The sequence below is a fragment of the Lygodium microphyllum genome, chromosome 7 (assembly GCF_053477565.2).
Source record: "Lygodium microphyllum isolate KBCC chromosome 7, Lygodium_microphyllum_v1.1.10, whole genome shotgun sequence".
Lineage (NCBI taxonomy): Eukaryota > Viridiplantae > Streptophyta > Polypodiopsida > Schizaeales > Lygodiaceae > Lygodium > Lygodium microphyllum.
The window spans coordinates 132,437,930-132,465,298 of NC_141141.1; the positions used below are offsets into that span (position 1 = coordinate 132,437,930).

The 27,369-nt window shown below is 40.7% G+C and overlaps 1 protein-coding gene across 2 annotated transcripts in view; it reads right to left on the reverse strand.

Annotated features, from left to right (window-relative positions):
• Positions 1-758: 758 nt before the first annotated feature.
• The window catches only part of EMB2737 (embryo defective 2737), an 89,605-nt gene continuing 62,994 nt past the window's right edge, over positions 759-27,369 (reverse strand). For both annotated transcript variants that reach the window (XM_087681959.1, XM_087681958.1), the window contains 8 exons: positions 26,083-26,215; positions 3,009-3,071; positions 2,804-2,863; positions 2,581-2,703; positions 2,394-2,465; positions 1,764-1,901; positions 1,363-1,674; positions 759-1,140 (listed from right to left, as the gene is read on the reverse strand). In XM_087681959.1, coding sequence (XP_087538085.1) covers positions 1,030-1,140; positions 1,363-1,674; positions 1,764-1,901; positions 2,394-2,465; positions 2,581-2,703; positions 2,804-2,863; positions 3,009-3,071; positions 26,083-26,215 — 1,012 coding nt within the window. In that variant the 3' untranslated portion in view covers positions 759-1,029. The remainder of the gene's footprint in view (positions 1,141-1,362; positions 1,675-1,763; positions 1,902-2,393; positions 2,466-2,580; positions 2,704-2,803; positions 2,864-3,008; positions 3,072-26,082; positions 26,216-27,369) is intronic.

Genomic DNA, 27,369 nt, shown 5'->3' on the forward strand with positions numbered 1-27,369 from the left:
GGGGCAGTATACTACAGAAGGAATTGGGAAAGCCTAGGCTCTTACCTACAGATCAAAAACACTTAAAAGCTTCAGAAATTCCACTACTCAGTGCAAAGGGCTTTAAATTAGGGCTAATCTTTGTCACATCTGGAGGACATGAAATGCATTCAATTTTTATTCAGCATCAGGTCTCCATGGTCATGCGGGCCATCTTTGAGGACTATCATTGTGGCAAGTTAGTTCCATGGTTTCTGCTAGTGTGGTCCTCAAAAGAGGTGAATGTTCCGCGGATGGAGGTCATCCGTTCCACCCCAATCGTACCTCCCTTATGATATCCTTCTCCTGTCATTGTAGCCTTAGTGGCATCCTGTGTTGATTTCTACCCGTCTTTGAGACCATTTGGTTGGTCAGACAGCCCTTGTAAATATTTCAATTCTTTTAATTCAAAATCAAAAAAGAGAGAGAGAGATCTTGGTAAACATGTGTTTTGTTAAAATAATCAGATCAGACTTCATCAACTGTGCTACTTGCATCTCTGTGTACAATCCATGGTTCGTTCAGGATCCTTACTTGTCATCAATTTTCGTTGACATATTTTAGTTGCCAATCACTGTGTTTTTATTGCAGCTTGAAGGAGATCATGGTGATTGCTATTTGTGATACAAAGGAAGAGGATACTGTTTGATACAAACATCTGTTGACTGCTTCAACAATATCTAAATCCTGACCTAATAACTTAAAATTTATGAGAAAGGTATGCATTGAAGATAACTGCATCCAAGCAAAAGAATGACATGCAGATACATGAGCATATAATTGCCTTGATGAGATTATCAGACATCATAATTAGACGATACAATGATTACTCCTAAGCAAGAGATGCTTTCATTTGCCACTTAGTGCATACACCTAAGCAAAGCATGTTGCAGGAGTCATTTGAACATGTCAAACCAGTATATTAGTCCACCTGAGTAAAGATGACTCTTTAGAGTGAGCTATCTCACTACCACAATTTTGCTATGTCACTTTTCTCTTTAGAGTAAGCTATCACCTTCTTTTCGCTTTCGAAAGAGCAGCCTCTCTCTCAGCTGCCTGTTTTGCTAGCCTTTCTTGTCTCTCTCTCTTCTTTTGATCGGCCTTTTCAGATTTGGAAGGCTTCTGCTGACAGAATGCCAAAAAAGGGAGTAAAAGATCAGTACAATAGCAGTAAACTAGCGTAATGCGGGTATTAATACAAGCAAAGTTTTACAGCTGACAATACTTCAGAGCTTGCATTATTTATCAGATATCCCAGCATTTGCCCATTCCAACTTGAGTTTGATCATGTGAAAATTAATCGCTGCATTACACACTAGAAAACAGAGATTATCACATTCAAACCTGAGCAACTTTGCTTTCCACTTGTTTTGCAGCTGCAACTGAAGTTCCTCCTTTTGTATCCTGACTGTGTGAGCCATCTCTCAATCGTCGTAGTGACTTCCCTGTTTCTTCTGCCTCAATATATGGACGAATTTTTTCATGCACCAATTCTTCACATTTTTTTAGCCTCCATTCACTTGCCCATGCTGCATCTAAAATCTCATCAACAAGTTTTTCTTCGGTATCCAAAAGGTTCCGCACATCTTGAACCCTTTTAGCAAGCTCCAGCTCTTCATCAGTCCAGTGAGATTTTAAAAGTGGCCTGTACTTCTCCTGCAATGTGACACTTGCTTAGCTGTTCCATGACTACCCAGACAGTGTTTCATCATACATGATACTACCACACAATACATAACACATACAGTCCATTCAGCTGGTCTTGGTGGCACTGGCAGGAGGGCCACTTCAGCCTCTAACTTTTTCCGAGCCTTGTAATAGGGCATATCCTGTACAATCACAGGATCATGCTTGGCTGCCTCTGGATTTATAAGATACAAAGCCTGCAAATTTTCACAGATGTTATGTCATTCACATGTAGGCTACGAGAATCTCAGAGTTGAAATGTCAATTTTGCATAGAATGCTAAACATCTTAACAGCCCCTGTTTATGCATGAAACTGTGCCTTGGAGATCATCATTTGAAAGCAGTACACAGACATAATGGCTCTATTCCAGATATTCTATGGCACCGGCCTCCTCCCTCCACCACAATGGAAAAAGCAAGTTCTTTTAAGCCTTGGCATTGAGACCAACAGAAGACTACACAGGGTTTCCTTTGCCTCTTTATATTTGCTTGGACGTACAAGTATACTATACCACCAAGACTCTGCTGCAGATCAAAAGGGACTGCTTCAATGGATCTCTGGGCCGGCTAACATGAGCTTGTGGTCCCTTCTTGTGCCATATTTCACTTTCAATAATGCTAGGAGTAATGACAGCATAAGAGTGGTCATAATTTGGAGCGGAATATGAAAATAGAAAAAAGGAATTACCTCCTGCAATTGCTCCCATCCTGGTCCTCTTTTGGCCACCTCCTCCCGAACAAGATCATACTCCAGAGCATTCTGAAACAGAAATAAAATCAGAAAATAACTTTTTTAACAATGCTACCTCATACATTTCCATTATCTTCTGTTGAGGCCAAAATAAAACTCCCAAAATAAGGCTTTTCAATAGCACCTGGTAGCTTGTCATTATCCTCTGTTTTGCATCCTCATCATACTTGAAACCACCTTCAAGTTCATCTCGTTCAAAAAGATAGAAGGCTGCCAAATCAGGGTCTCTAACAGTCTTATGTATGTCCTGCAAGCGCATTCAAGGACATTAACACATGCATCCAATCTTCAGTGATAGTAGCTACATAAAGAATATCAAGATAAATTATCTTGATTTGCTGTTCCACCTGCAAGGGGGGATGTGTTTTCTGATATGCATCCCAGGTTTTCCAAGGAGCATCCATAACCTGCCGGAACAAAACCATCAGGCCATCTGCATTTCACAAAAACTATGCAGTGCTGCTTTCCTGTGACCTGTGTATGTATAGAATGCTGCTGTCCAAATGATGCTAAACTGGAATATAAATAAAGCAAATGGAAAAGAGAGCATACATTATTCAAGGAGAACCTGTTTCTCCAAGCATCACCTTTACACTCTGTGCATTTCATGACCCCCTGCCAGGTAATCAACATACTTTGAACATTAACTTGGTTCCACTGTTGTCCTCACTGAGGAAAAAGGAAAAATAAATTCTTCTTGAAGACAATGCAAACATAATGGTGTAACAAATGCTATAGGGTTTCTGTATCTACCCTCTTGCCAGGCCATGCATATTATCAGAAGTATGAAAAAACCAGCTATCTCCCATAAAGCTTCCAAATCAAAATCAAGTATGATGTGAAAAAGAACTTAGAATCTTAGATATGACTCTTACATAGGTCAAAATTACATTGGTTGTACTCACATTGCTTCCATGCACAGCTACACATATTCAGCTTATATTGAAATATCAACCATACTCTTATTCTTGCACATCTACAAACACAAAATGCATATCCTAAAGACATTATTCTAGAAGATTTTATGGGAATACTTGCTGAATATTTTCTATAGAAGGGTATCATCAACAAACCACTTTCTCATCCCAATATATCCCTTTTACTATTGCTTTCATCACCAGCTTCCCATCACTCACAACTATCGCCATCATCTGTCCCTGTTCAGCACACATCAGCGCCCTGCTGTCAGCCATCCCTGCATGCTTAAGACAAGGATAACTACCACTACTGCCAATCACCATCATCTGCTGCTGGTAGTCATCACATCAGGCGTTTTTGCTGCTAGTCCAACATCCAAACCTACATTTTGCATTCCTATCCTGGCACTTTACATCCACATCCCTAGGTACTCCTCCCTAGACAGCTGCACTGTGCAGCATCCTATTGCCACACTGCCAGTGTAGCATACCTCGCACTGCTGGTGTAGCATACCTCAGTGCTACATTTCAGCCTCAACATCCTCCCGCAGTCAAAGAGCTGCAGAGTTTTCAGTCTGCATTGCCTTCCTCAGCCTCAGCCACATCCTTTGCTCCAAGGGCTGCTGCATTTGGCTGCATTTTGCTGCCCTTCTTGGCTGGTTGGTTGACATCAGAACCCATCAAAGTACAACACACTCCTTCAAGATCCTTCAATCCACTCAATTGAGAGAGAATTGCAGACAGCCCTTCACTCCTTGAGCATCCTTTATATCACACTTCATACACTCAAATTCATTGAGTTCATTTATTCATTTAGTTCATTCTCATTCCAATCTCACATCGTTCTATTTCAATCATCCTGATTTGTACAGTATGCTCTTTATTAGCCCTAGGATTTGTGGAGATACATCAGGTTTTACAAAAGAAAGCACAGAGTGTACGATCACATCTAAAACACAGTGAACTCGAACAGTAAAACAAAAGCCCCAAAATGCAAAATGAAGATAAATGAATAATGAATGAAAATGTACAGAATGCTCAAAAGGAGACACTGTCCAACAGCCGGTGGCTCTCGTGGGGGCAAACTGAGGGAGGTGTTGATGTGTGTCATCCACCGCAGTCGGATCTAGAGTGCAGTAACCATTAGTCAAAGTATAGTCTGATGAATAAAAGTGCTGAAAACACAAAACCAACCTGCTGCAAATGATGATGATGTCAACAAGCTAGGGCAAAACACAACATGTAGAAGTCGCCAAGCTGAAGGGAGACAGCTGGAGATAAGCACAGTACTAGACTGCATGGAGATAGTAGCAACTAGGACAAAATGCAGCCTGAAGAAGTCATCAAGATGAAGACAACAGCAATGGATGGCCATCGTAGGAGTTGGAGGTGATGGGAGCTGCCAACTGGAGTGAAATGCAAGCTGGTGAGTCGCCAAACTAATGACACCAGCTGATGTTCACCACCGCACAATCTAGATGAGGCGCCTAATGGATCAAGGCTAAGAAGAACTAGGGTAACCTAGAAAACAAGGGATAGTGCAAGTGGCTGGGTAACCTCCTATTTATAGATGTGGAGGCGCCCACCAACGTTTGGGTGTTTGCTTATGGGGCATAGAAAGTTTGTTAATTTTTTAGATTTGGGGATGTTTTAATGAGCTAATCAAGGTTTAGTATATAATGCACCTTCTTTAGCTTTACATAGATCTCATGATGCTATAAATTCCAACTCTTTGGGATTATTTCCTCATATGGTATAAAGGATAGGCGCTCTTGTAATTGGAGTTGTCTAGGACATCTAGGGTTTTCAAGAACACACAAACTAATGTTTCATGCATTGGATTTTTCCATCACAGAGAATAGGTCACACTCTGGAGTGTCTGTAGAACATTTCATGAGGCTTATTCCCCCTCCTCCACATATTCTCCATCTTCTTAGGCCCAACTCCCAATTGACACATCCAAACCTAGGTCGAAAGAAGCTGCATCTCAATAGAGGTAATATATACAGTTCAGTTTGGACGAGTCATATCCTTCCTATGTTGCTCCCAATGTGGGAAAATGTGTTATAAGTCTCCTAGGAGACCCATACCCATGCCAAGATGATAAAGGTGGCTCTAAGCCACTCAATCAATTATACTTGCAGCTTCTGAAAGTATATATTGTACTTTCATTTGAGCATGGTTTTGGTGCTTCACAATCTTAAATCCCACATCAATGGCATCTCCTATGAGTTATGCTAGGGTTTGCATCAAGAAAACATAGAATGTGCGAACATGACTAAAACACAATAACTCAAACAATAATGCAATAAATGCAAATCCTAAATGCAAAATGCAAATTCAAAACTCAAAATACAAAAAACACAAACACAAACAAAGAGAGAAGAGAACTCTAAAGTGAATGAATCAATGCAATAAATGAATGTAAGAGTGTACAAAATGCTCAAGGGTAGAGTAGCAAATGATGTTGGAGAGGGTGACATCCACTAGAGATGGTATTGAGACCACTAATGGGAGCTTTCGAAGTGTGGCAATGTGCAAAACGCTAATCACCAAGGTAGTAGACAGTTAGGTGATAGTAGGAGGTGTTTGATGATGAAAGGAGCAGCAAATCTGCAAAACATGGCAACTGATGGAGTATCGAATGACATGTCGGGGCTTGCACTACAAAACGCAGCCGACTGATGCCAAGCAAATGTCTAGACAGCAAGGCAGCCTCCCTAATTAGTAAACATAGCAGTTTGGAGAGGCCGATGATGTCATCAGCAACTGGGTGTGATGGGTGGCAGCATTGGACAGGTTGCCAATGGCTGATGATGACGTGGCAGCAATCTGGAGTAGCCCAATAGCCATGGAAAGAAGGCTGATGGCTCAAATCTACACGTGGAAGTGAAACCTCCACACAAGGATAGGCTGAATGGTGGGCATCCTATCTATTTATAGATGCAAAAGGATCCTCCCAAATTAGGGTTTTGCATATGGACACAGAAACTCTCTATAGAATCACTCCTCATTTAATGAAACTCTTGGTAATTCACATGTTTTGGAACTGTTTTAAAGAGCTAATCGATATGTAATGAATTTTTAGCTCAACAACCCCTCTCACGCCCAAAACTAGAACCAAAAAAGGGATTGGAAGAAAAAGCTCAAGTCCATTTTTACCCCAAGGCATCCCACCCAAAAGCAACCAAAGCATTGGACAAAGGGTGCACATCAGCTACCCAATGGCCTACCACAACTACACAAGCGATGGTTATATTACCAAGAGAGTCCAAGTGATCACCCCAAGAGGCTAAGGCATTGGATAAAGGATGCTCCCAGTGGCCTACCAGGGCCTACAAAGGCGGATAGAACAACATTGAACTTTTTCCTTTTTAGTTTTTTTTTTTTTTTTTTTTAAAATCTTTTGTTGGAGAATAGATATGATTTGCAACCTTTCAAGTAACTATGCCCCGTGGGAAGAATGAAAAGGGATGGTAAGACCCAACACATTATAAAACAAACAAGATAACCCAACCACTCAAGGGTGTTGATAACAACAGAAAGGGGGATGAAGTATGGTGAGGTGGTGCTAAGGTGGTGAAGAACCATTGGTGGACACAACTCAAGATCCGCCCAAGTGTGCTCTACACAATGAGATGTACAATAATGTGCTATATGATGAGAATGCACATGTAGAAGGTGTCACTTAGACAATGTCGATCGTAGGAAAATTGTTCACTTACCCAAGCACCCTTAATGATGAGGATGCAATGCAAAGGGGAGATACAACATGGGAGAGAGGCCGATGTCGAAGACAAGTGCCGAATCATTTAGAATATCAAGAAAGAAAGTGTAGGAATCCCCTCTCAACCCTGGATGTGGAGGCTGAAGGAGAAAGAGGAGCCTAATGTTGGTCTTTGTGTGGTACTAATGAGGATGAAGAACCCTCACTAGAAAAGCAAAGTAGAAGTCACTGTTATGATAGCATCATGGAGATGCTGTACAATTTGCCTCAAGAGGTGAAGCCTCTATCCTAGTAGAAGAGCAAATCTCCAAGGAATATGAAACCACAAAAGAAACGGTACGCATCCAATGTCTCCAGCTCACACAGAACCAATGCAAACCTATATGTTAGCCCTATACTGAAATACAAAGACCATACAAGAGAGATCAAAATCTGTAAAACAAAGGTTAGAAGTGAGATGCTCCAAAGGAAAAAAAAAAAAAAAAAACCTAAATGAAGGAACAATTAATTGTGTGTGTATGTGTGTGTATGTATAGTGAGTGTAGCAAAAGACTAAAGACTAGAGGAATGCTAGACTAGCCTATTGAGCTAAAAATACATTAGCTTGACTAAAACAACCCCAAAACACGCTTAGTTAATGAAGAAACCTTCTTATTTCAAAAAGAAATGCGATCCTAGAGAGTTATTGTTTCCCACATGCAAACCCCTAATTTAAGTGATCCAAACTTAATATAATGGGCATGCAACCCACCACTCTCCCTTAATCTCGTTTTTGCAGGTTTTAGGAGCCGTATCTCTGCTACCCACACCCTGTTCGCAGAGAATATCACGGTCAAAGCTTCCCATAGTCAACTGCTATCACTTGGAGCTTGATTTCAGCCTCCATCTCCTTCATCCATTGCTAGTGACTACATCTGGAGGTTGTTCTACTATTGGCAACTGCTCTACACTGCGTTATGTTGTTTTCACCTGTCACACAGCTGCACACATCCTTTTGGAGGCTGTGTTTACAGTTTGGAACTACCCCCCAACATTCTCTCTCCTCCCTAGGTCGTGTTTACAATCTGGAGGAGCTAGCACCCTATCTGTGGCTGCCGCCCTGACTTTCTCTCTCCTCTCTCTACTGTGTTTGCATCCTACAATTGTCGCCTAGATTGTCTCTCTCCTCAAGTACCTGCGTTTTAGTCTCTCTCTCCTTACTACTTGTTTGCATTAGATCCCACCTTCCTGGTTGTGTTTGCCATTGTTCGATACACGGAAGCGACCTTGTTGCGTTTCAAGATCCATTCAGAGTACAACATACTCTCCAGCTCATTACCTCTGCCTTGATCCCAGAGATAGGAGAGTTCGAGGTTCAATATTTACTACATAGTGTGTTTGCTACATGAGCATTGTATATTTAGTAGTCATTGTGTTGACTGTCTTTGAGTTACCCTAATCCTAACTATGTTCTATGTTTATCAATTTGTGCTTTGTCGTACGATTGGTTTTGTGTTTTTTGCATTTAGAGCATTTCTTCACATGGCATTAGAGCTGGATACTCTCTAAGAAACCTTGGCCTTTGATTGGAAAGCTCATTCTCGAAAGCAAGAGTAATGAGAAAGACATGTATTTCTTTATGAACTCAAAACTAGATAAAAAGTTGAAAGAAGAACTTGTAAGTATTCCATCCCTTCCTTTTCCTTCAAATGATTTTATTTCTTATGGTCAATTTCGAGTAGGTGCATCTCCATCCAATGCATTTAATGGACAAAGGAACCAATCATGTTTTCCACAACAACATCCGTCACAAATCCATTTGGGCTCCCATTCATCCCTCCCTCATCTACTGCACCTTCATTTCCACTTCCATTAAGTGCACCACATTTATCATCACACACCACATAAGGGGGTTCTGCACATTTAGGCACAACCTGTAGGACCTCTACATACCCATTTCCGAGTGGTGTATCTCTGACGAAGGCTCCACCTCCCACACACACTCTTTCGAGTTATCCCTCTAGGAGTGCATCCTAAACATACTCAAGTGTGGATCATTTGGTATCGCAATTTGCCTCTATGGTATTACCTAGTGGACCATCCGGTCCTTATGTTCTGTCCAACTGACATTTGGGCACGGCTATCGTGTCCCAGTGCTTCCACCTCCACCTATGGTATCCTATGGACTTATGTGTTTGGTACCTCCGCAACAATCAACACTCATTGGACATCAGCAACCTATTTCTATCTATCCACCATTATCCCTTCCTTCTCCTTATCCACTACCACCACCACCAACTTATCATCCATACTACCCCACCTATCCATCTTCATAGACACCTCATGGTTCTAGCTCCTCATCTGCCAAGCATGCTTCTAATGACAAGACTCGTTTCAACGGGTCAAACTACACCACTTGGTCCAATTTGATGAGGCATGTCTTAGACTCTCAAAACCTATGGGATTTAGTACAGGGGTTGAAACCCCAACATGATCCCGCACTTGTCCCATATGAGGTCGTCCACTCATGGAAAACTCATAATGCCTTTGCTAATGTCAAGCTTATGTAGAGCTTATTGCCTTAGTTCCACTCTTAGCTTCAACATCCCGACTTAGCATCCGAGCGTTGGGCACACTTGATTGACCACTATGCAGCTTCGCATCAATTTGGATCATGAGCTCCAAACTTTTAAAATCATAGACAAGGATGACTTGAAAGTAAAGTTGGCTAAGTATCGGCATCTCCTCACTGAGTTCTCAACCACTAGGTCTCCTAAGTCCTCTAATAATTAGGTTACTCTATTTCTTAACAAGATGCCAAGAAAATATTTCCATTTTGTACAACAAGTGACTTCACAACCTTAGATGCAGACATTTTATGAGTTCGAGTGTCAGCTATTGCATTATGCACCGTCATTCGATCAATTTCATAATACATCCTCAATAGAGGGGCTCTAATTGCATCTTCTCAGAGGGGGCAACAAGGCAAGGGCAAACAAAACTCAAATGAAAATCAAAACAAGATTAGTAAATTCCAAGGAGCCACTCAATCTACTCTTAAACCTAGATGGCTAAATATACCTAAGAAAAATAGATATTGTCAACATTGTCAAAAGGCTGGCCATTATAATGATGAGTGTCGATCTAAGGCATGAGACACACAACCAAAATCCAAGAATCAGACCCCCCCACATCCGTCGGGTAACCCCCAACAGGGGAAGTAGGGTGGTGGCAACCCCCAACAAAAGCAGTGGTGAGGCCAAAGACCCACATTGCCACCGATCAACCATAATAGTCGATGAACTACTTCGTAAACTACTCAACTCCAGACAGCTTGCCTGATTGGTCTGCAAAGACCCACATCGTCTCCTTAGAGACAGTGGATGCGAGTCTCATTCACATCTATGTACTGCCTCCTGGTGACGCACCTACAGAGACCCACTCATCACAGTCGAGCACCTCAGCACTTATTTGGCTTGTGGACAATGGAGCTAACCATCAAATCAGTCCTATAGCAAACATTTTCATTTCTTGCACCCCTACAGCCGAGAGTATCTACATAGAAAATAGCTCTCCTATCAAGATTTAGACCCAAGATCGGATCAATTTTCCCACTAACCAGGGTCAAATCTCGCCTCATTGGATGATGTCTATCATGTCTCCTAGCTTGGGGTAAATTTGTTGTCCATTCAGTAGCTTTGCCAGTTGGGCAAGCAATTTTCTTCACCGCGATCACAATCAAGGTCCTAGACTCTCAGATTGATCTAGTGATTGCTTGCAGTAAGGCACGGCCTAATGGCCTTTACCACATTATACATTTTCTTACCAAGACAATTGGATGGTTGAGGGCCTTCCACTCCTAAAACTATCTCGAGATGTCTATAAAGCATGTCAACTAGGTAAGAATTATTGTACATCCTTTCCTCAACAACCTATCACTCGTACTGCGAAACCCCTTAGGCTCATTCATATAGATCTTTGTGGTCCCACATCCACTACCACCTTAAATAGCACAATATACTTCTTTTTTACTGTGGATGATTTCTCTAGATACATATGGATGTACTTCTTGAAGCACATGTCAAATGCCTTCACTTATTTAGTGCTTGGGTGATACTGGTCCATAACCAAACTGGTCATCATGTGGGTCCTATGAGGAGTGATTATGGTGGCAAGTTTACCTCCCATGAGTTTTTTGAGTTTCTATAGGAGCAGGACATTACACCCCAACTCACCTCTACCAACTCCCCCCCACACAGAATGGAGTTATAGAGCATAGGAACCGGACAATCATGAATATGGCATGCTCTATGCTATTCACAACAAATAGAGCTATTCACAACAAAGCTCCTTGAGTATCTTTTGAGGCTATCAACACTTTGATGTACATCCTTAACCAATATCCAACTTCAACGGTCCCTAAAAAGACTCCGTACGAGGCATTTTTCAACTCTCGACCTATTATTTCTCACTTCAATATTTTCAGTAGTTGTATCTATACGCACACTCTGAATGACAAGAAAGGAAAGCTCACCCCTCAAGCAAATCTCTTGATCTTTGTGGGCTATTCTTCCAAAGCGAAAGCCTACTCTTTGTTTGATTCTCGAACGAACAAGGTGATCGTTAGGAGGGATGTCATTTTTAATGAGGGACATAGTATAGTCTTCTACACTAAACTCTTCGTCCTCCCCTCCATTCACATCATTTGAGATCATGCCTCTTGAGCCAAGTCTACTACCCGCTCATGATCTTCCTACAGATACTTCGGCTCCCAAGTCTCCTCTGGGAGACCCATTACCTTGCTGGTATCAACAGATCATGCAAGATTCGGGGATCCTTTCACCACATTCCACTTCAAAGGGCCCTAGAAGGTTTGCTCAGCTTGCCCCTCAAGCTTCATATGCATCGTTGTTTACAGTTGATTACATTGCGCATTCTGGACCAAACAGTTGTTGGCAAGAGGCTCTCCAAGGCCCTCTCTGGCATGAGACCATGGAGAAGGAACAGGATAGTATTGATCGAAACGGGACCTGGACATTAGTGAATCATCCGCATCACAAGCCGGTCATCAGAACAAAGTGGATTTTTAGGACCAAGCTAAAGGTTGATGGTACTTTAGACAAATACAAGGCTTCCCTTGTAGTGCAAGGTTTCAGGCAAAAGCATAGTATTGACTATGAAGAAACCTTCGCACCTACCGCTCAATTGGAATCATTTCATATGTTGATTGTGCTCATAGATTGGCTTGGGTACACCCTCCTCTACTTCTTCCCTCTTACTACTCCTTCCAGTTTGAGAGGAGGAGGTTTCCTTCTCTTAATAGTGACATTGATTATGCTTACAAATTTTCACTTTCACATGTTTATTTTGTATTGTACATTATGGACATTTTAAACTTCATCTGCACTGTCAGAATGACAAGATTGTAAAAAAACGCTTGGACAAGTAAACAATTCCCCTGCGAGGGCATTGATATCATTGCATCACATTCTGCATGAGCATAAAACCCTGTACTTTCCTTTGCATTTCCCTATACATTGACAATCTGTTCATGTAAGCATCCATCCGTGCACATTTATCTCTTTTCAATCCCCCTTGGAGTGATCGCCTTCAGATCCACCATACTCGTGGCATTGCACATGGCAATCTCCAAAGGCAATTTTTCCCTATACTTGCATGTTGGCTTTGCTTGTCTTGCTTGCTCTGCCGCCATCGTGCTTGTCTCTCCACATATTCTCCACATGATTGGCACACACATACACTCCCTTAGAAATCCCTAAGCACTTATCATAGTAGTATGTGGACTTATTTTGCCTGTTTTATGAAGGTAGTGGAGCTATCCATCCCTATTTTCCGTTCTTCAGGAGGGCATAGTGACTCAATAGGACAGACGCTAATTTGAAAGCCTCACTTAATGCTAAATATTGTGAACAAAATAAAACAAAGCTCTTTTTTCTAAATCCATTGTTGTTTCCATCTGCCTTTGGAAGACTTGGTAGGCCCTGGGACAACCGATGAGCACCCTTGGTCCAATGTTGTAGCCTCTCTGAGGTGATCGCTTGGAATCTCTTGTAAGATAACCATTGCCTTTGCAAACTTGGTAGGTCACTAGGCAATCAACGTGCACCCTTTGCCCGATGCCCTAGCTGCTTTGGGGTGAAACACCTACAGCATACCTATAAAAATGCTTCCTCCTTATGGCTCAGTTTTAGGCCCAAGTGGAGATGTTGAGCTAGAAATGTATTAGCCTGATTTAAATAGCCTCAAATCATGCTTAATCAATGAAAAAACCTTCTTATTTTAAAAAGAAACGCGATCCTAGAGAGTTACTATGTTCCACATGCAAATCCCACCACTCTCCCTTAATATTGTTTTTGCACGTTTCAAGAGCCATATCTATGTTGCCCACACTCCATTCGTAGAGGACATCGCAGTCATAGCCTTCCACAATCATCTACTATCACCTGGCGCCTGACTTCAAATATCCATCTCCTTTATCCATTGCTGGCAACTGCATTTGGAGACTCTTTTACTACTGGAGAAACTGCTCTACACTGACGTTCTGTTGTTTTCACCTATTGCAAGCTGTACACATCCTTTTGGCGGTTGCATTTACAATCCCGATCTGCCACCCTAACATTCTCTCTCCTCCCCAAGTTGTGTTTACAGTTTGGAGCTGCTACCCTGACATTCTCTCTTCTCCCTAGGCTGCATTTACTGTCTATGGCTGCCACCTTGGCTTTCTCTCTCCTCTCTTTGCTGCGTTTGCATCTTACAACTATAGCCCAAATTTTCTCTCCTCAGGTACTTGCAAGCTGCGTTTTTAGTCTTTCTCTCTCCTCACTGCTTATTTGCATGAGATCCAATCTTCTTGGTTGTGTTTGTTGTTGTTCGATACATGGAGGTTGCCCTGCTGCGTTTCAAGATCTGTTCGGAGTATAACACACTCTCCAGCTCACTATCTCTGCCTTAATCCCAAAGATACGAGAGTTCGAGGTTCAATATTCCGTATAGTGTGTTTGCTACATCAACATTGTATATTTAGTAGTCATTCACTCATTATTTATTTTGTTCACAATCTCTAAGTCCTAACTGTGTTTTGTGTTTATCAATCTCTGCTTTGTCGTACAATTGGTTTTGTATTTTCTGCATTTAGAGCATTTCTTCACATAGCCTAGGGTGACTAAAGGGACCTAGAGAATGCTAGCCTAAGGGTGTGGCCACCAACATGTATGGCAATCAACAGGTCGCTGCCAATGAAACGCATGATGAGGTGGGAAAGTGTGCCTAGGGTGGGATGTAGGAGGAGACCATGGAATGCATAAAAATAGTACAATGAGTGAGGAACCAGTAGGGCAATCAACTAATCATTCTGTGGTATTGAAAGATATAGGCTATTGAGGCTGTCCATGTGCCACATGTTCAATGGTAACTGTGCCAAAAGGCCACATGGGGCAGCAGCAAGAGACATAGCCCCATTGGACTATCCAACACGAGTGGAGGCAGTCGCAATGGTTTGCTATGGTTTCTTAGGTGGAAGACCATGGACCTTGATACAACACTCCTCGTCCACGTGGCCTAATCTCTGGTGGTGTGTACAAAACCTATTCTTTTAGGTAGTTACTGCCAAATAGGCTTAGTTTCTTTGGTTACGTCTAAGGAAGGGATGTCACCCTTGTTTTAAGTTCTTGCATCCTCCAGATTTCCCTTGCAAAGAAGAGACAACTAAACCCCTCTCTAAGAAAAGAATGCGGAGAGAACTTCTTATGGACTTGATCGTGCAGCCTCACGAAACACAAGAACTAACATTCAAACTCATAGAAGGTTGGCAATCGAGACAACAAGATGATATGCTAGATGAAGTGAAAATACTTTTCAAGAAGCTTGTCGTATTTAGAATGTGGGGAGGACTTCTTGTGGACTTAATCATGCAACCTTACAAAATGTAAGAACCAACTTTCGAAGTCGTAGAAGGTTGGCAATCGAGACAATGAGATGATGTGCTGAATGAAGTGAAAATACTTTCAAAAAGCTTGTTAAAAAAGAATGTAACTTGATTGTCATCTGACTTTAGTAAGCCAGTAGTGGCAAACTCAATGAGTAATTGCCAATATTCAGGCAAGTTGACTTTCAATCATCCCCTTCCTTCATGGAAAATTCTTGAAGCTCAATGTCAAGATTGGTACATTGAGTGCGATCTCGCACCTCATAGCTATCAATGAGATCACTCCAATGCTTAGATACAAGGGGAAAATGTTGTAACTCGTAGTGAAACTCAAGAAGCAGCTCTTGCATTAACTCAACATTGGCCCTAGCATTGCAAGCTCTCCATTGACGGATGTGATTAAGGCGAGTCAGTTGAGAATCCAGCATAGACTCTAGACCAACGACTAGGTCCCAAAGACCCTAGAATTCAAGCACTTCTTACATGAAGTTCAACCAAGTGGTGAAATTCAACCCATTAAAACAAGCCTTATGAAGGCATCTCCTTGGTCTCTAACAGCCGTATTCTCTCTAACAATGGTTGGAATAGACTTCCACCAATCCCTAAAAACGTTTTTTCCACTTGCATGGGCAAGTTTTGTTGCCAAGTGGCAGCCATTGAATCCCATTTTCCAACATTATCCATCTTAGTATATTAATTTTGAAAATTAATTTAATAATTATTCTAGTGCTCAAAAAATCAATTTCACCAACCAATAATTAAATTAGCTAGGCCAATTTGTTTTCCAAGTATCCTTGAGTAATTGTTGACCCTTAGACTAGCATTAATTACTTAACTAATGCCTAGTTTCTAATGTCACTGCTAACATTTGTGACCAATAAATTCGTCTAGGCCAAAATCTGATAGCAAGAACTACCTAATACCTATCAAACATAACGTATTACAACTTTTATCTTTGGCACCCACTACATCCTCGAGGTCCTTGGCCTATTACCATAAAATAACAGCCATGTGCATCACATATGCTAAATAACCTTGCATATTTGATTACTATCTTAATCAAATGTTATCTGCAAGATTAGAGCATCTCAAAATTTCATGTCCCCATGACAAGGTGAGTAGGGTGGATAAGATAGGGGAGTGGAGCATACTTGAAAATGAATCCCACAATGCCCACCATGCATGCATAAAGTATACACAATGGATCCAAAAGTGGGAATGGACTAACTAGGCATGGACAGGGTGACCATATGAGTAGCCCATGGAGGAGGGATAGGGACAGATGGGACGGAGGATGGAAATCCTTGCATAGGAGTCACCCATGGAGTATATGATAGCACATCATAAGCAAAGGATGTAAATCTGTGTGCCTAAGGGGCTAATAATAGGTGAGGAGGTGAGTATCCAAGGGAAGTGAGAAGGGTACCTATTACCATCATCCCACGTTAAACAAATCTGCTCACTTGCGGGTGTGGGTAAGGCACAATGTTAAAGGGTGGCATTTCCCCTTACAATGTACTAGGATGCAAAGTGGCATTCACCTGAGAATAGGTAACATGGGATATAGAGAAAGAGAAGGAAATAGAAACATAGATGGAAGACCCAACTCACAAAATGCAAAAGAAAGAGATTGGGGAGATATGGATGGAGTGGGAGGAAAGTGTGAGAGAGAAGTGCCAACTCCATGTGCCAAAAAAACAAATGATACAAAGCCAAGTATACATGTAGATGTATATCTACATTTAGAGCCTCCTCAATTAAAATTGACATACTGAAAATTATCTAGATCTTGCATACCAAAATGAGAAACAGAAGAGGATTTCAATTCATAATACTCAAAGGGGTGACAGCAAGAGGTGCTTGATGATGAAGGGAGCAGAAAATATCTGCAAAACACAATAGTTGATGGAGAGTTAGATGATGTGTTGGGGTCTACACTACAAAACACAGCTTGAGCAAATGTCTAGACAACAAGATGGCCTCCCTAATCAGCAAACACAGCAGTTTAGAGGGGCTCATGGTCTCACCAGCACCTAGGAGTGATAGGCGGCATCAATGAATAAGTCGCCAAGGGATGATGATGAAGTGGCAGCAATCTAGAGGGGCTGGACAGCCACGGAAACAAGGCTGATAGTTGAAATCTGCACATGGAAGTGAGAAACCTACACACAAGGATAGGCTGAATAGTGGGCAACCTATCTATTTATAGATACGGAAGGATCTTTCCAAATTAGGGTTTTGCATGTGCAACCTAGAAACTCTCTAGAACTACTCCTCCTTCAATGAAACTTTTCTCATTTACATGTTTTGGGGCTGTTTTAAAGAGCTAATCAATACGTAATGATTTTTAGCTCAACGTCTCCTACTCCAAGTTTCCCTCCATCTCCTCATACAAGTTCTTCTGCATCTTCTCAAAATTAGCCCCATTTCCTACTACATGTACAGTTAAGTTAGATTTAGGTCCTAGTTCAACTTATATCTACTCTCAAGTGAGTATTACTTTGGACTTTTCTACTTTGTTTGCCAGGAACACCACTCATGCAGTAAGTAACCACAATCCTAGATCTCAAGTCATGAAAGCTTGTGTGCTCATAGCCTCATGCACCTCTAATCCATCCTCATGAGAGTACCACTATGATTCATGGTACTATCATGCTAGGAATCCCACTCAAACATATTGCACCATCCCATGAAGCAAAATATAGGAATTTTCCTATTAAGCTTTTCCAACCCCTTCCACACCTGGCCACTTAGTTTGGACAATTAATAGCTACTTCCATTGTGAAACTAGCCTTCCTTCTCAAATAGGGTGGTAAAACTTGATCAAGCACTTAATTATAGCAATTAATAACAAGCATCAACTGAAATACACACATTATCTTAACAATCTTGGACACAAGACATCCTAGTGGCCCCAAAACTAGCACTCTTTTCAGTATTTCTTTAACTTTGATTGCTGATAAAATGAGTACAGACTAAGATTTCACAATTGCCTTTGCTCTTCCAAAATCCCCTTGTTGTAATAACAACCAAGTAATTTGAGCCAATTCCCCCTTGATTTATGACTTGCACAAATGGAGCTACCAACTAGCCAAGTGCTGCCCCAATTTACAACGGATGGATTGGCATTTGAAATCCCTATCAATTCCACGAATTTCAGGTGCTGATTTCAGTGTAGGATATATTCTCCTGTTGATACGGGTCCCAAGGTGGCTATCAAACCCTAATTTTTGCAAAATTTTGGGTTTACAGCAAAAATCCTCTTGTTGTCCACCAAATATGGCTGAGATCTACTCCAAATGGTTGAGATTTGCTGAGAAAACCTGAGAATGGGCTAGAGAAGGTGCGAGAATACTAAAGAGAGAGAGAGAGAGAGAGAGAGAGAGAGAGAGGAAACTCACGAATCCTTTGCAAAGAAACCCTTCAAAATGGTTGTTGCCTCTCAAAAACTGCTTCAAGAGCGATCGCCTATTGCCATAGATGCCAAGAATTGTAATTGCCAACCATCAACTACTATTGCCAACTCGTGTAGACTCCAAAATTGTTATCACCTACATCAAATGGGTTGATTGCTATTGTTCCAACCTCCAGAAGGTCACCCACTGCAGGAAAATCAAACCAGCAACCTATTCTCTCTCTCTCTCCCCTTCAGCTTGAATGAATTGAATCCATCTCTCCAAGCACCAAAAAAAAAAATTTCAATATTGCATGGGCATTTTTGCCAAGTGGCAGCCTTCTTAACCCATTTTCCAGCATTATCCAACCATTTAATTACTTTTAAAATTAAATAATTCTAAGAATTAATTTCATTCGTTTTGACCCTACCCAAAATTAAATGTGCCCATCCATAATTAAATTGGCTAGGCCATTTGCAACCTAGAGTTGTCCCCAACCTTTGTTGACCTTTAGACTGGCATTGAGTAATTAATTAATTTATGCTAGTCCCTAGTGTCACTATTGGCACTTATTGGACAAACAACTATCCTAGGGTCAAAACTAACACCAACTGACACCCAAAGCCCAACTAGCACAACTTATCATAACTTTTGTCTTTGACACCCATTGCATCCTCGAGGTCCTTGACCTGTTACCGTGAAATAATTGCCACCTACATCACATGTGCTAAACAACCTCGCACATTTGATTAATAACTTAATCAAATGTTATCTACAAGATTAAAGCATCTCAAAATTTCATGTCGCCGTAACACATTGCATATCCTTCTCTAATCCCTCTCACATAGTGGCCATTCTGAGCCAATTCTTTAGTGTACTCCATTCCTAAACCCAAGACACTTCCTTATATAACAACCATCAAGAAAATCAATTTTGTACTTATTGTTGGAAACCTAGGCAAATTGATGGCCAACGTCATTTAAAGGCCAAGGATACCTTACCCCAATCTCAAAATTCTAAATACAATCCCATATCAACTCCATCCTACAACGGTAGTGCTACTCCACGGACTCGCAAAAAGGATGTTGAGTCTAGTCCTAAGCATACATCCCAACGAGGTAGCAAGGTTCCTCCACCTCTAGTGGCCAAGGAGATCGCACGATCTCTTCACCTTGATGACCATCCTTACTAATGAGTTATGGCTAATGTGGTTTTTGGACAATCCCCAAATTAGAGCCTTATAGCTTGTCTCACTAGATTGCCAAAAATCAACCTTCTAAGACACCTTTCCAAAATTAATACTTGCTTAGGCTAGGAAAATAAGGCTAATCTCCCCAAGGTTAATAAGGCTAGTATCTTTACAGTTTAGCCTAATATCTAGGCATGTGCTAAGGCTAAGTTCATTTCTAGGAGCTCTTTACTTCTTCTATACCATTACCCTTAGTTTGAGCTTCATTCTTAACCTTGCATTAGACTACCTCTCAATATAAAGCAATAGTAACATGCTAGGCTTATATTTCACTACAAGACTAACCATTCAAGCTCTAATGGTTCCAACTAGGCTAGAGATACAATGTTTTGTCCTTCCTTGTGTTGAGCTAAAAATTCATTATATGCTGATTAGCCATGTTAAACAGCCCCAAAACATGCTCAATAAATTAAATTACAAAATTTTCATTAAAAAGAAATGCGTTCCTAGAGCCTGTTTGTGTCCCATAAGCCAAACCCTATTTTGGGAGGACCCATCCATCTATAAATAGACAAGCTATCCTCCACTCAGCCCTAATCCTATTTTGCAGATTGCCAGCACCTATCTTTGCTATCTAGACCCCATTCATAAAGGATATCACAATTCGAGCTTTTGTTTTTGGCTGATCCACAGTGCCTTGCTATCCAATCCCCCGACACTAATTCTAGCCTATTGCCATCACCTAGTTGGCTATGTTTACTATTGTACTTGTCTTCCAAGCTTGCGTTTGTGGTTGAGCAAGAAACAGCCCCTATGGCCACTTCTAATTTTTTAAAGCTGAGTGCATGGAAAACTTCATAGCTATAGTTGAGTGTGTTCGAGTTACATGCATCTTGGCTGATTTCGATATTGGAGAATCATCTACACATCACCAACTTCACTAATAGTCAAAGTGCATTGGCAACTACATGGAATCCGATGTTCCATGCATGTACCAGCACACTAAGGTGCACTATCATTATGTTAGAGAGAGACTTTCCTATAGGAGAGATCAACTTGATCTATGAGCACCATACTAGCATTTCACAGTTCACACCTACCATACAACTGCCATGTTATCATTGACTACTGCATTTTCATGCTACAGCTATCACCTGCGTGTCCCTAGCAAAAATCCACAATTCTGCTATGCCATCACACATGTGACCCTTCTGTTCACAGACAAAGCATTTACTTGCATCCCTTAATTCCCTCCGTTGTGCAACTATTTTCCAACCCTTTCCTTACTATTTCGACCTCTTTTCAACTTGATTTTCAAATCTGCCCCTTTTCTTAGCCCTTGAAAACTTCTTATTCGTCTTTTCATCCATTCCTTTGAAAGCACGTTATCATTGATTGCTGTGTTTTGGTGCTGTAGTTGTCGCCTGCACTTCCCTGACGAAAATCCACTATTTTGTTGTTCATCAAATACTAATCTGACCTTCTGAGTTGTGTTTGCTGCTACCTACTATCTCTAGAGGCTATACCCTAACTGTGTTTCTTTATTAGTCTATGCATTTTTCATACAATTGAGCTTGTATTTTGTAGTCAAGCATTTCTAAACACCTTGGTGGCTCCATGTTCTCTCCTAGTTTACCCCTATTTCTTCACCCAACACAAAGCCTACCCTTCCAAGACTGAGTTTTGGGCACACTGAGGCTTCCTTGGAGGTCATTTCTTCCAATTGAGTGCTTAGAATCTATAACTCATTCTTGGCACCTCAACCAATACAATCCACCTTCCCCTTTGGCATCAACATGATGAGGAGAGGGGGCTCTAGCTCTTTGTCCTTTAACATGAACATGATGTTAAGAGGGGTGTGCTCCTTCATTCTACATTCAAAGATAAGTTTGTCTTCTTTTGGCTTCAAAATCAGCATCCTTTTCTATATGTCAAATGCTTTATAATTGTAAAAAGACACTTGGATAAGTGAACAATTTCCTTGCAAGGACATTAATCAATTGACAACCATATTGCATTAGCGTTCCCATTTTCCAATCTCTCTTGAATTGCATTGTGTTTGTGTGAAAATCCAAACTGGGCAAGCCATAACCTACTATTTGAAAAGACTTGTGTGCACTATGTAGCACGCATCCCAAACATGCTAGTGTTCACCATGCAGCATTCTTTCCTTGCTCCTTCACTATAACCGTTGAAGTGTGGCTTTGCAATATAATTTCCTTTATATACACTTAAAAAGTTTGTATATGTGAGCCACTAAAAAAAACATTACCATGGCTCGAGGTCTTGTCACAACTTGGGGATATCCTAAGGCCAATCCTTGGTTTTCTTGTGAGACTCTTAAGCCACCTATAAGTTGCCATTCATTAATCGTATTTTTCCAACATTTTTTCAAATCTCAAAATAATGCCAAAAACGATTAATTCATTTAGCAATAGAGTCTAGAAATTTTGGTGGGACAATTGTCTTAGAAAGTTTCATACAAGGCAATGGTCACTCATGACTTTCGTTTTAATCTTGCATTTTCCAATCTTTGTACCTCTTCCTATTGCCTAAATTCTCATCACCAATATATCCTCACTCATAGCTCTCTCTCTCTCTCTCTCTCTTCTTGGCAAGGATGGTGAATGACCTAACTTATCACAAATTATAGCAAGCAATAAATTCACACATTTGGAAATGCACACTTTACCACTTAATCTTGGATAGTCCACACCCAATTAGGCACATGCAATACTTCTTTAATTTTATGTTGCATTGGATTGAAATACAGATATAAACTAATCTCCTTCAATCCCCAATACAATGGCTACCATAAATGACCAACAATACTAGGATTCAATTTGCCCCTTAATTGTCCCACAATCGGAGTACAATTTGATATCCAATCTCTCACATGCCAGCCAAAACAAATGGAGAATGGGCTTAACCCTCATATCAACAATGCAATTCTTTGTCTTTACATCAAATATACAGTCTTCACTAATTGGGCACTTATCCTAAGGTGGTTGAGAAACCCTAATCACTACTATAATTTAGGGTTTTATAAGCAATTTCTTCAATTACACAATGTTCAAATCTGCTGCTGCCTTGCTGGAAACAGCTGATTAATTGCAATCTACCCCTTGCATTAGAAGTGCAGACCATCGCTTCAAATATTTCCCTTCAACAAGGTGGCCGCCTTTCGAATCTTAGAGGATTCGGCAATGAAAATGCCTCCCGAACACTGCATCAAATTGCTGAATGAAAGTAAAAGCTTCCAACCTATCTTGTGCACCACTAAAGGCCTCAAACTTCACCCCCTTTCCACCCTCATCACAATCCTTTGCTGCCCCTTTGGAAGTCAAGTTATCATACACTACCTGCTACAAAAAGGGAGCACTTGCTACATTTGCATCATGAGAAACACCATATGAAGCATTTGCATGACCAACATTCATTCCTCAATCCCCATATATACCAGGTGAAACCAACCTTCCTCTTCAGAGAGGGTAGTAATACTTGATTTAACAATAATTACGGCAAGTAAACAAATCACATAAGCTGAAATGCACAATTTACTACTAAAATCTTGGATAGTGGATAGCCTATTGGCCCAAGATGGAGCCCCTTATAGTATTTCTTTATCTATAATTGCAGATGGATGGGAGCACAACTCAGATTCTCTAATCTTCTCTGCTACTCCAAGTGCCACTTGTTGTTATAGATAACCAACAAGCCTTCAAACCAATTTTCCCCTTGGTTTGCTCTAGGATTGGGCCTTCAACCTGCTCCTTGCGAGACAACTTTAGCACCAAATTCGCTATTGGCTAGCTAGCCTCTTGAATCCTCTCGAAACTCTTCAACTTCAGCTACTGGAATTCAAGTCTCATACCCTCAATTCTGAGCACACATCCCGAGGCACATGTCAAACCATCTCCACCTTCTGATAACTCAATTGGCTAGAATATACTGAGGAAAGTTGAGAAATGGTTGAAAAATGAGAGAAATTGCTGTAGAGAGAAAAATTTAAGGTTTTCTTTGAGAAAAACTCTTCCAAACTGCTGCTACCTAGATTAGACGGACCCAACCTCATGTACTCTATAGCCTAGAAGCCCAAAATTGATCTATTGTTGCCAACCTGGTATAGTACCAAAAGGATACTATAAAATACCAAATGCTTCTGTGTACCAAATTGTTATTGTACATTATCAAAAAGATCTAGTACTCCAATACATTCCCTAGAACAGTACCAAAAGGGTACTATAAAGATTCAAATTGGTATAGCACGGTACCAAATGGGGGTATCAAATGGCTTCAATACTCTTGGATTTCCTATAATAGTGCCAAATACTTCTATGAAGTTCGAAATTGGTACTTTGTAGTATCAAATGGATCAAGTACTCTGTTATATTTCATAGCACAACACAAGCAAGGACAAACCATGGGTGGCAACCAAAAGCCTAGATGGCACACTAAAGTTGGAAGGTTGTTGCAAGGAATGTCAATGCCAACAGGACTAGTAGCAACAAGGAGGCATTGATGGAGACAAGCACAGCATGCTACTGCTTGGAATGGCAGCACCCTAGGTGGTATCGTTGCTTCACATTAACATGCAATTGACAACATCTCGAGCCAAATAGAAATTTCAAATGGCAATGACAATAGCAACACAAGGATGTGCAACCATCAATGACCAATCATCGAAGTGGATGGAATGGGAATCAGCATGGAGGCAATGGCTCCAATGGCAACTGGTGTGGCTGTCAATGGCAATGGCTGCATGGGAGGTGGTCAAGAGAAAAAGCTATGGTATAGCCACTCAGATACCGCTATTGGCCTAGGAGTGGAGTAATTTTGTGTGATAGTGAGAGAAAGAGTGAGACACACGTGCGCGCACATGCAAATATATAAAATAATTATCACAAATGAAGGAAAATGTACTATTGAATGAATGAAGGTACAATGCATAAACCACAATGAGTAATGCCACAATGTGCTAGGACTGCACAAAATGTTCTTTTATAGACAACCCTAACCCTTGAATGACTTAATGGTCATATACCAATGTAAACATTATGAAGAACATGAGAATGACAATGCTTTGAACTATCCAAATGGATCGATTATCACCATGAAATTAAAAAGATGGAGAGAGAGAGAGAGAGAGAGAGAGAGAGAGTGAAAAGGTGAGAGAGAAAGAGAGATGACACCATAATGAGAGGGGAACTGAACCCTCCCCCTTTACAGAATTCTATTCAAATAAAGCATGGGCACAAGGTGCATGAACCATGTATTATGGGGCTGATTTGCTACAAACCTGAATATTTGGATTTTAAAACCCTAATCTCTGCATACACCGGGCAGCAAGCTGATTTTCTTCTTTTATGCTTGAATTCAATTACTTTGAGTAGAAAGAGCTTTGTGGATGATAGAGCTCACAACATATATGGCTGAATTTCAGTGGTAGAGCTTGTTGAAATTAAGAGAGAGGCCTTCAATATGCAAGCATGAGACTTGGATGCTTAAAAATGGAGGGTGGAGACTATAAAAGACAAGTTTTTGCTGAAAATGACAAGTGTAGGAAAATCCTAACCCTAGAGACACTAGGAGAACATCTCCCAATAAGAAGTTTTCTCTCCAAACAAATAAGTGATAAAATCAATGGCTGGGTCTGTAGGTGGGTGTGTGTGCCTGAGTGCACACACAAGTTACACTTATTAGCTTTTCACATCTCCACTTGATTTGCCAAAAGGAAATCATTGTATACCATTACTAGTCATAAACCCTTTGTCATAATGAAGCATAATGTTCTCGTATATCTTTTGGGTAAGGTGACCTTCCTAGCAAGGTAGCTTACTTAAGGAAGTTTCCTAGCTAGGCTATAGGGAAACACTTCTTATAGTAGGTGCATAAACATTACTTCAGACATAATTGTGGTAAAGGATAAAGTTTGCCTAGCTTCAATCGGGTTGAACTATGGGTGTGGCCCAACTTTAATCAGGTTGAACTATGGGTGCACATGCATGGCCTCTTTCTCAGCTACATTCACTCCCATGCACTGGTATAAACCCACAAAAGACAAACACGAGCTCCCAGCAAGGTAAGATCATATGTGCGAGAGGATGATTTGGCTCCATATAAATCAGCTGTATAAGGGTGACATTTGATTCTCAAGTGACACTAATGGAGTGACTCGTGAATTCCCTCCATGGCCTGCAACTAGCCAACTACTAGTAGATAAGTGGTGTATATTTTTTGTGGGAGGGAAGGGTTGTGAAAATTTCCACTAGATTGTGTCCCTGAAATCTTGCCATACCAAGGAATGGATGAAAATCGGACCATAACACCTACTATAATGTCATGCAAGTTTCAGAAACTCAAAGTACCTTGAATAGCCTTGCAACAAGGATAATGCTATGGTTATAATTCACATTTTTACAAGTTTAAAAATATTAGAGCCAACTTAAAATGCAATAAAGCATCCCTACCCACCCTTCCATTACACATTGGACACTTTTTGCGAGGCAAAGGATACCCAGCATTGTAGCCTTCTGGATAATGTATTATTTCTTCCTTGCCATCAATAACAGCATTTGCCAGGCTTTCAACCAACCTGCTTTTAGACCTGCATTGCAAAATTAAATATCACTACTGGACCCTCTGACTTTTAAGTTTTACCTTAATGTGATTAATGCAAAGCTGAAACGTTTTGGGAACATCCTGGACATCAGCAGTAAATTAGAGTGTGAATACTTCAAAAAGCCTTACATCTCCTTATGACAGTAGTATCACATACAAAGAGCTACATAAGCTTTAGCTTGTCATTTTTCTGAATTTACATAAGTAATATAAAGAAAAAGTGTGAATCAGAGGAACTGCACAAAAAGTTTGAACTATAGTCTTAACACATCATCTCAGTCCCTAAAATATTCAAAAAGTTTGTTTCCAGCCATGCACAAAAAGTTTGAAATATAGACTTAACACATTATTTCAGTCTCTAAAAAGATTCAGAAGTTTGTTGCCTGCCATTGTACTTCAGGTATTTGAATTTCACACCCTGATCACAAATGGAGTATGGAGATAACATGATCATTCATGACAACCGTGGAGTTGCTAAAAACTTGAAGATAAGCCACATAGATGGTTTTAATATTGAAAACAAATATGCAGATTCTGACCACATGACATTCTAGACACCTTCTGAAAGCTTTGATTGTTGCTATAGCCCACCATCTGCATGACCTTCTCCCACATGTACACAAGTTTTCTGACAGTCTCTGAAACCTCATGCTATCCCTTTTTGGTCAAAACTGTTCATAGGATTCAGCAAACTGCCTGTGAAGTAGTTTATTCTGTACTCACTTGAGGCCAAGAGTGTGATTTTCCATGTAAGTTTGTTGAAGATCATGCCACATTTTTCCAGGCATAGCCTTTTTCACTGCTAATAAAATTTCAATTGCAAGTAGTGTTTTGACTTCTGGAGCCACTTAAACTGATTGGCTAAAATCCATCAATTTTGTTGGGGACTGCTTGATTTTACTTGCATGGAGAGAACCTGTGCTGCCAAATAATTGGGCTATCAAAGTGAAATCGTAAGATCGTCAAAGAAACCTGTTGGAATTTTGGGATCTATACCGAGCCTGTAGATAAGTTCACCTCTGCATGATATATTCTGATACTCATTTCAAACAGCAAAGAACTCAACTCATAGAGGCAGAAAAGAGAGAGATGCTAAATCTGGTCAGAGATATGTAAATGTGTCGTCCCTAAGACATAAGC